General features: G+C 41.4%; 1 protein-coding gene across 1 annotated transcript in view; it reads left to right on the forward strand.

Moving 5' to 3' along the window:
* The window catches only part of si:dkey-246i14.3 (ephrin-A4), a 46,000-nt gene that overhangs the window by 16,801 nt on the left and 18,830 nt on the right, over positions 1-10,369 (forward strand). Inside the window, exons 2-3 of the mRNA XM_013139279.4 lie at positions 4,916-5,226; positions 9,700-9,768. Coding sequence (XP_012994733.2) covers positions 4,916-5,226; positions 9,700-9,768 — 380 coding nt within the window. The remainder of the gene's footprint in view (positions 1-4,915; positions 5,227-9,699; positions 9,769-10,369) is intronic.

A 10,369-nucleotide genomic window follows, 5' to 3' on the forward strand; every position in this document is an offset into this window, starting at 1 on the left:
GGTGGTTGGAATCCTTAATGCTGATTGGCTGACAGCCGTAGTATATGGCACCGTATACCATAGGTATGTCATCACATCAGCTGCTCTAATTGCATAGGTAACTGGTTTATAAGAACAATAAGACATCTCAGGGGTTAGCGGTATAGATTCTTAGGCATGGTATATTGGCCATATACCACACCCACTCACGCCTTATTCCTTACATACACACTCACACATTATCAGAATTTGTCCATTTTGTGCAATATTCCTTTCATTACGTTATGTGGTTTTGTGGTAAATTTTTTGTATTTTACATCGCTGTAATCTTTCGCAGTGCTCGCCATGTGGGTTATTGTTAACTTTCACAGTGAGAATGGATGGTTTTTAACAGGCCAGAATGTTGACCTCAGCAGGACTGAACACTCCCGTGAGAGAGCTGGACCTGAGGCTCTCTTCAAAGATGAAGAGAAGGGTTTCGTTCTCTTCGTCTTCCTCTCTTCCAACAACGATCCAACATTGTCATGTTGTCGTTCCCCAGACCCTTGGCCCTGTCTCTGCCACAGCGTCAGGGTGTGCTGTTCCTCTACACTGTGTATATTTGATTCTCTTCCTCTTTGACTTTGTTCCCTCTCTGATTGGCAGCTGTGACATTATACTCTTTGACACCCTACAGCACTTCATGATCCTGTGTGTGCCGTCACCGCTCTCCTTCATTGCAGCTGGCACAGAGCAGAGCATTCTGGGTATAATTAGGGTGTAGCTCATCTTCCAAGGGCTGTGGGAGAGAGACAGAGATGGGGGGGGGGGGGGGTGACAGTGAGGGAGTGGGAGGGGGGGGAGGGAGAGGGAGCAAAGGGTTGACAGTGTTGGACACCTTTGGTGCACACCCTTTCTGTAATTGCCAGAAAAACTCATCTGAGTTGAGGATGGGGCAGAAAGAATGGATTACAGGACAGGACGAGTCCCAGGGGACATGGGGAGGAGGAGAGGAGGTAGACAGTGCTGGGACAGAGTGATGGACATGCAGAGAGAAACAGAAGGAGAGGGACTGCAGGTGGTACAAACACATACTGCTGACGCGAATAAACACATAAACATACACACACTGCAGAGGTTCCTGTACCCCAAAGTATACATAATACAAAATTAAACAATATGGAGTGAAAACAAAATACCCTGGACCTTTTCTCACCTTGTTACATTATAAGGTGTTATTGAATTTTTAGTTTTCACTTTGACATTATAGAATATGAGCAGGACTATAACCAACAACACAATCAAAGTCTATACTGGAGTTGCTTACCAAGAATACAGTAAATGTTTCTGAGTGACCAAGTTTGGTATTAAATCTGTTTTAAAACCCTTGGCAAGTGACCTGGGGTCATCTTATAGCAAAAACCCTCGCTCAAACTAATCTCCGTTAGTTTTTCTCAAGAAAGCATGAATGCCTGAAAATATAACAAATAAAAGAAAATGAAAATTGCTGTCTAGCTATAATCCATAACACCTTGACGGAGCCTGAAGACTTATGGAAATAATAATGGGTAAATATTGCACAATCTAGCTTTTAGCAATTCACTCAAAAACACGCACTTGTTATAATCACTGCCAAAGGTGTTTCTGACATGTATTGACACTGGGAGAGTGCTTATCCAATCAAACTATATTTTGTTTAGTTTTTATAGCTACTGTATTTGATTGAAAGGTACTGTATTTGATTTATAGCTACTGTATTTGATTGAAAGGTACTGTATTTGATTTATAGCTACTGTATTTGATTGAAAGGTACTGTATTTGATTTATAGCGACTGTCTTTGATTTATAGCTACTGTATTTGATTTATAGCTACTGTCTTTGATTGAAAGGTACTGTATTTGATTTCTAGCTACTGTATTTGATTTGTAGCTACTGTATTTGATTGAAATGTACTGTATTTGATTTATAGCTACTGTCTTTGATTGAAAGGTACTGTATTTGATTTATAACTACTGTATTTGATTTATAGCTACTGTCTTTGAAAGGTACTGTATTAGATTTATACCTACTGTATTTCATTTATAGCTACTGTATTTGATTTATAGCTACTGTATTTGATTGAAAGGTATTGTATTTGATTTATAGCTACTGAATTTGATTGAAAGGTAATGTATTTGAGGTATAGCTACTGAATTTGATTGAAATGTACTGTATTTGATTTATAGCTACTGTATTTGATTGAAATGTACTGTATTTGATTTATAGCTACTGTCTTTGATTGAAAGGTACTGTATTTGATTTATAACTACTGTATTTGATTTATAGCTACTGTATTTGATTTACACTACTGTATTTGATTGAAAGGTAATGTATTTGAGGTATAGCTACTGAATTTGATTGAAAGGTACTGTATTTGATTAGTTTGATAATTGTGAGGGGTTACTCATTAACATCAGGTGTCCGCCAATAATTCGCTTTGACATTTATTTATTGCGTGGATCAGGCTTCACAATGATCAACAAGTATTCTTCTTAAAACAAATTTAACATGACTGTAAAGCGTATCATCCCTGTCACATTGGAAACACCAACTGATTTAGGAAGGTTATCTCGATGGTCAAATAGTTTGTCTCATACTGCTAAAACCCAACAGAACACACCACTACAGAAATGATGTGCTTTGATGGAAACAAAATGCAGGCGGGCTATACTGTAGTACAACATCATCAGTTTTAATTCACTCACAGAGATCTGCATACTTAATGATCTGAATGTGTAGCTTATTCTCCTGAAACCGATTGAGATCAAACGATTTCATTGAAACAGTGATGATGGACATTTAGAAATGAGATATGCCTAATTAGGTGCCTTCCCCGGTATCAAACACAGAAAGAACTCATGAGACATTATCTGATCCAAACATTTTGAGGATGCATTTATGCAGAAAGTAATGATATTCAATAGGTATGTCTATCCATCCTGTTTGAGGGGCCCAGATCGATGGTTCCGTCCTGTAGATTGATCACCAATACTCTCCGTAGCTTGTGTGTGGAAACCGATAATGAAGAGCTGTCTCTGTACTATGGTCTACAGCCCCTCAAACTGTCTCCCCTCCCTGTTGAAACAAAAGTCTCCTCAATATGCAGCTGTCCAGAACCAGGGTTGCTGGTCACTGAATAGGCTTTTCGTCAGTTGACTTCACTGGTAGTTGCTGATGCATTGCATGGGAACTGTAAATCCTTCCTAAAACACACTTCTCACAACCAATTCCTGTCATCTTTCTCTCCCTCTCCTCTTCATCTCTGATACACTCCCGTTAATCCGGCGTACTCCCTGGCTTTGTGTCAGTGCTCCCTGTTCATTTAGTTTCTTCCCTTCTCTCTTTTTTTTTTTTGATTGGTCCAGTCGTTTGGTGCTCTCTTATTTTCTGTCCACCCACTTAACTTGAGACCCCGTCTCTCCCCTCTTCTCCACATGCTATTCTCTCCTTTTCCCCCTTCACTGACTCCCGGCACTGGCTCTTTCCCTCCCTCTCGCCGCCTCTCGCTCTGTCGCTCCTCAATAAAGACTCACTGACGGACCTGAACTCACCACCCAAGACATGCATCCTGTCTCCCTGTTCCTCCTTGTCTCTCTCTTCCCTTTGCCCCCTCATCCCTTTCTCCTGTTCTCAGTGTGGAGGGGAAACCAATTAAAGTCCACCTCACTCTCCTCTCTTTTCTTTCTTTCTCTCTTCTTTCTCTTTCCTTCTGTCCGTCTGTCTCTCCTCTTTTCCTTTCACGTCGACAGCCAGACTCTCCAGGGCCACTAATTAAAACTCAGCTCCTCTGTTCTTACATTTTCTTTTTTTCTTCCCTTCATCTTCTAACTTACTTAGTTCTCTCTTTCCATTGACCCTCTCACTTTGTCCATCCTCAGCACTCCTCCCTGTTTCTGCCCACACTAGTTTTCCTTCATAATGTCTTCTGTCTTGTTTTCTTTCCATTTTCTTAATTTTTGATTGTTTTAGTGCAAGGTACTGTAGTCTTCCATAGTTTTTTTTTCTGAATTCTTTCAGTGTCATATAGTTCTTTCAGTTTTCTCATGATTTGGTTGGGTCCTTATGTGTTGCTGTCCTGGCAGGTTTGGGTTTGTGAACAGAGCCCCGAGACTAGCCGGCTAAGGAGGTTTTTCTCTAGGTTCCTCTGTGTTTTGCATTTTATTTTGAGAAAACCTTAGCATTATTCATCATGCAGAGACTCAGTTGTGGGTTTTTCCCATTTTGTGAGTTTTTGGTTGTTAGGGGGACCTCACGACCACAGAGGTCTCTATCCGTCTCTGTGTTTCTACTGTAGACCGGTGGACACATGGCTAGTCTGTTTCAGTGGAGGACTGTTAGCTATTAGATTTGCTGTATTTCCTCAGTCCACCACTGCCTTTCAGCACGATACTGCTAAAGTCTGGGGCCATGTTGTTATGCCCAGAACTAGCCAGCCTTGACTGGAAACTTTAATGTGTGTGCTGGTATGTGTCTGCGTTTGTGCTTGCGCTTGTAAGAAAGTCCAGTTCACTCTGTACTCTTCCAACTCCCTCTTCTCCTTAATTAGCATATAAGAAGAATTGTTGTAACCGCTCTTTATCTCTAGCTTGCTCCTTTTCTTTCTTTTTGCCTATGTTGCTTATCCTGCCACTGCTTCTATCTAAATCATTACACGGCATCAGATGACAAAACAGCTAATAAAGGCTGTACATTAGGTTGTTTTATCATACCTTGTAATCATTTGGAATATTGATGATCCATCCGTCTCCCTTCTCTCCGGGCCCACTGTTATATAGACGATCTTTCAACGATCCATCTATATTTCTCCTCCCTCTCTTTCTCGGAGGCTGACAGTGTAGTATTTTAACCTGTTTAATCGGTGTTGTGGAATGTCGATGCTTAATCTGTTTACCTCTGTCCTTCTCCCCCCCTTCTCCAGGTTGATAGAAGGTGATCTGTCTGTTCAGGTGGATCTGAATGACTACTTGGACATCTACTGCCCCCACTACCCTTCCCTGTCACCCAGTGAGGATGCTTCCCTCCAGCCACAGCCGGAGAACCTGGCCCTGTACCTGGTGGCCGAAGAGGGGTTCAGAGGCTGCGTCAAGACCGACGTTTCCATCAAGAGGTGGGAGTGCAACGTCCCCCACGCCCCCTTCGGCCCTGTCCGCTTCTCGGAGAAGATCCAGCGCTTCACTCCCTTCTCTCTGGGCTTCGAATTCGTGCCTGGGCACCACTACTACTACAGCTGTGAGTAGAGGGGGAGGGAGGAAGGATGGGGGGGTACATGTTTTAAAAAAGACCCTGAGTTTTCTTCGTTTCACAGGGGTGGATGTTTCTGTTGTCTAACCTTTACTGCAACAATGTTGATGGAAACAGTTTTTTAAATAAGGATTAGCACATTTTTTTTTGCGGGGGGGCATGAAAATTTATTGGGCATGTTTAGATTAACATTTTTTTTTTAAAGTAGCAGTCAAAAGTTTAGACACACCTACTCATTGAAGGGTATATCATTATTTTTCATTGATTCCATGTACTAGAATGATAGTGAAGACCTATCAAAAACTATGAAATAACACATATGGAATCATGTAGAAAAGCCTATTAAACTAAATATTTATTTTAGATTCTTAAAAGTAGCCACCCATTGACTTCATGAACACTTTGCACACTCATAGTATTCTCTCAACCAGCTTCATACAGTAGTCATATGGAATACTTTTCCAACAGTCTTGAAGTAGGTACCCTATATTTGCGTAAGCGGAGCCAGCCAAGAAGAGTGAATGTCTCTTACTGAGTGACTGACTGACTACCTTTCTTAAATAGCGTAGTGGTTAGAGACGCGGACCTGCAACCAATAGGTCCCGCATTCAAATCTCTTCACAGTCAAAGATAATAATGCGTTAGGATTTGTTTCAGCATAGACAAAAACTTCGCTGGCTACAACCTTCAGTAGCTGCAGTAGCTTCAGTAGTAAGCCTAAAATTAAACAGTTCCCAGTTATATTGCGACTATTTCTGGTGGATTTTCAAAGTACGCATCTGTGCATAGTTTTTGGGCCAGGATAGACAAAAACTTAGCTGGCTACAACTTTCAGTAGCTACGTTATAGTATGTGATGTGGTGATGTGCAGTGTTGTTTTTGCGCCAAACATACCTTTTGGAATTATGGCCAGAAAGTTCAACCTTGGTTTCATCAGACCATAACACATTCCCCACATGCTTTTGGGGGGCTTGGATGTTTTTCTTTGTAAGAAAAGCCTTCCGTCTTGCCACCCTACCCCATTGCCCATTCATATGAAGAATACGGGAGATTGTTGTCACATGTAGCACACAGCCAGTACTTGCCAGAAATTCCTGCAGTTCCTTTAATGTTGCTGTAGGCCTCTTGGAAGCCTCCCTGACCATTTTATTTCTCATCTTTTCGTCAATTTTGGAGGGACGTCCTGTTCTTGGTAATGTCTCTGTTGTTCCATATTTTCTCCACTTGATGATGACTCTCTTCACTGTGTTCCATGGTATATCTAATGATTTGAAAATTATTTTGTACCCTTCTCCTGACTGATATCTTTCAACAATGAGATCCCTCTGATGCTTTGGAAGCTCTCTGCGGACCATGGCTTTTGTGATTGGTTAATTCTGAACACAGCCACATCCCCAGTTATAAGAGGGTGTGCACACTTATGCAACCAAGCTATTGTTTTTTTTTTTTCATTTTTCCCCCTCTGAGATTTCAGTTTGTTTTTCAATTGAATTGTTCACATTATAGGTCACATTAAAAGTGGAAAAAGTTCTGACATGATTTGTCTTTGTCTCAATCTTTTACATCACAAAAACCTGGCATTTTAACAGGGGTGTGTAGACTTTTTATATCCACAGTAACTCTGGGTCTTCCTTTCCTGTGATGGTCCTCATGAGATCTAGTTTAATCTTACAGCTTGATGGTTTTTGTGACTGCACTAAAAGAAACTCAAAGTTCTTAACATTTTCACAAATAAACTTTTAACAAGGCACACCTGTCAATTGAAAGATATTCCAGGTGACTGTCTCATGAATTTGGTTGAGAGAATGCTAAGAGTGGGACAAGGATTTTACAAATTAGCAGGACAAGGATTTTTTTGACTTTCACATATGTTTGAATTGGTTTGCCTTGCTTTTCTGATTGGCTTGAGGTTTCACTATAATTATTTGACACCTACATAAGAGCAAATTTACCCATGGCATGGCTGTAATGATATGTTGGCATGTGACAATTATTACAATATTGCAGATATGACTTAGTTCCTGCATTCTGCCTATGTTAGCTACTTGAGACATTAAAGAGGATGATGGGAGGGCTATTGACGATTTAATAATGAACAATTCCTTAAATCGAGCATGGAAACAATTTACCCACTTAATTTTTTGCCTCTTTAGTGTTTTAGTTTTTTTCAGCACACGGCTGTTAATTAGAAATGCACAACAAAAGCTATCTTAGTTACTGGAAGCATAGAATCTGTCGGTGCAAAAGAAAATCGGTACTTTATATTACTGTAAACATTTTAAACTTGGGTTTTCTCTTTTCCCACTACTTTCTCTCTTTCTTCCACTGTCCCTCCCTCACAGAGCAGAGAAGGAGGGAAGGGTATTCTGTTAAATCAAATGATAAGTTGTTTTGCAACTTCTCTGCTCAGTCCAGCCAAAAGGGAGAGAGAGGCAGAGTGAGAGGGAACAAGAAAGAACAGAGAGAGAGAGCAAGAGAAAGAGAACAGGAGTGGAGATGGGCAACAACAAAGAAACAGACAGAGGGACACCTTCAAGCTAGGAAGAGAAATGGATATCGATACAGAGGAGCGAGAGAGAAGTATAGGCTGAGAACAACCAGTGCAAGAGGAGCACGGAGAAGTGACCAAGAGAAAGAGATGGACAGAGTCTGACAGTACAGAAAGAGGGGATGAGTGGAATCCACAGGGAGAAAGAAAGGGGGAGCAACAAAAGCGAGGGAAAACAGGGGAGGAAAAGAATGGATGAGAGAAACAGAGGAAAAGAAAGACTCTTTACATAAATTACTGTTTGGTCCGAGGGACAATGAAGCATTGTTAGAGCATGAGAGAAACACACAGCACTGGGCCATTGTGGCTGTGCAGGACTGGCGAACACAACAATAAAGCCATGCCTCTGTAGGCCTGGCTGTCTGTGTGGGGATTGTCCACATCAAAGATAACCGCGTAGTTTGTCCAAACGTCTGGCTGGGTGAAAGGGCCAGGCCATAGGGCCAGCACAATTGTTTGAGACTGGGGACACGACAATGGTTTTTGAGACTGGGGACACTAGAATGGTATTAGAGCTGCTAATGGAATTAGCTGTTTGAGTCTGTGTCCGACACTCCCAGCTCACACACAGCCTCAGCATCAGTCAACCCAATGAGGTCCCTAGATGGCCATGCTAGACAGAACAGCACTGTCTCAATAGCAGGCCTGTTGAATATGGGTTACCATTGGAGTGAGATGATGAGAATACTCACCCGGATCCTCTCTGGCATGGCCACCACTTCAGACGAATGTTTATTTTGGGAGCATCGTTCTTTTTGAAAGACCTTTTGCTGACTCTTGAGCCTCGGTTCCTTTTTTTAGTTACCCTTTCAGAGTTCTAGCATTCATTCAAACGGCTGGCATCAGAGTTCTACCACACCATCACCGGCAGGTTTCTGATGCGATCCTTCAGCTCAGTGCTCTGGCCAACCGATGTTTTACTGAATTCAGTTTGCAAGGCAGCATTATGAAGACAGGTCTATGACGGGTAACTGGACACAGGGGTACAATAATGCAGTTTGTTATTATCAATTGACCTGAGAGACAGATTCATTTCAATCAAACACAAGAGTGGCATAGAGATTTGATCAGTTGAATAATGTTTTGGATGACTGTTTCGTTCATTCAAATGGATGGCAGGAGATTTCCACAGCCTGATCACTGGTAGGATTCATACGCAGTCCTGCAGGTCAGTTTATCGACCAACAACTGTTTGTCTCGAATGCGTGGAGAAAAATTGATCAGACTGCCGGTAGTGTTAGTTTAGGACCGATCAGTGGAAGTAGGATGCGGAAATTAATCCCGTGAATTGATTATTGAATGATATGATGGACGCAGCTTTAGAACCAACGTACAGAGCCTTAGCTTAAGTAAAAAAATAACCTTTTTTTTACCTGAGTGATTTGTTCAATTAAATTGTCTGTTTGAACAAAGACCAATGAGTCCTGTTTTTTACTCACGTTGGGGGGGTCCGACGAACAAAAATGCCTCAAAAGATGTATTCTTTTCACGGAGCAACTGAAGAGATAAGAGTGAATAGAAAGAGTCAAGCTCCACATTACTTCAGGACACACCTTGACTCACAAAATGCATTGCGTCACCTTTGACCCCCTCAGTGTTTGCTGTCAGTCTGGGCCTTCCAAATGGTAAAACGTTTCCTCCAGTTTTATAGTTACTGAATGCAACCCATCATGGTAATATGTTTTAAGAAATAATGTGTTAAGAAATATTATACAAGTATATGTTTCCAAATGCTTTGTATTATTGTATCATTTTTATTTTAACATAAGCAAACAACTATAATTCTTGCAGTTACATGAACATAGATACATGGAACATGACACAGGTTTCTCTCTCTCTTTGTCTTTCATTTTCTCTCTGTCTGTCTCTCTCGCTCTTTTCCTCTCTCCCTTTCTCTCTTCCTCTACCCCCAGCATTGCCTACAGGAGAAACCCGCTCTCTACCCTGCATGAAGCTGCGAGTAACAGTTTGTTGTGAGCCAGGTGAGGACACTCCTACATTTTATCCCTCTTTCCTTTCATCCTCCTCCATCCCATCAAACAGCTGTATCTCTCTCTGCTTTCCCCTCCCTTTATTGTGAAACCAGTATGTACAACCGCCTAACCTCCCCTTGTATCTGTTTTCCCCACTCCTTTTTCTTTCTTTAGTAAATCTAGAGTTATTCCATCCCTCCATCCCACCTTTCACCTTGGATTTTACCCTTTTCGTTCACCTCATTCCGCCCTCCCAGCTCCTCTAGCTGAACTCTAAATGATTGTAATAGAGGGCATTTTCTTTTCATGTTTTCTTTCATCAGTTTCCTTTTCCCTTTCTAGTTACCCCGTTCTTCTCTCTTTGTCTTTCTCTCTAATCCTCCCTCTACCTCTCTGACTGGTTTATCACACCAGTATTTCTCTGAAGGAGAAAGATCCTTTTATTTCTTTGAAGAGAGCCTGGAAAACATGCAGAGGCTGTAGGATCTTCTCTTGCAGCAAGTTTGTGCATGTGTGTGTGCATGTATGTGTGCATGTGCCAAACCTGAGTCAAAAATGCAAAGCAAAGTTTTTAAGTATGTTATGTTTGGTGTATTTGACTATTTTCAAA

Source organism: Esox lucius, chromosome 20, assembly GCF_011004845.1.
Source record: "Esox lucius isolate fEsoLuc1 chromosome 20, fEsoLuc1.pri, whole genome shotgun sequence".
Taxonomy (NCBI): Eukaryota; Metazoa; Chordata; class Actinopteri; order Esociformes; family Esocidae; genus Esox; species Esox lucius.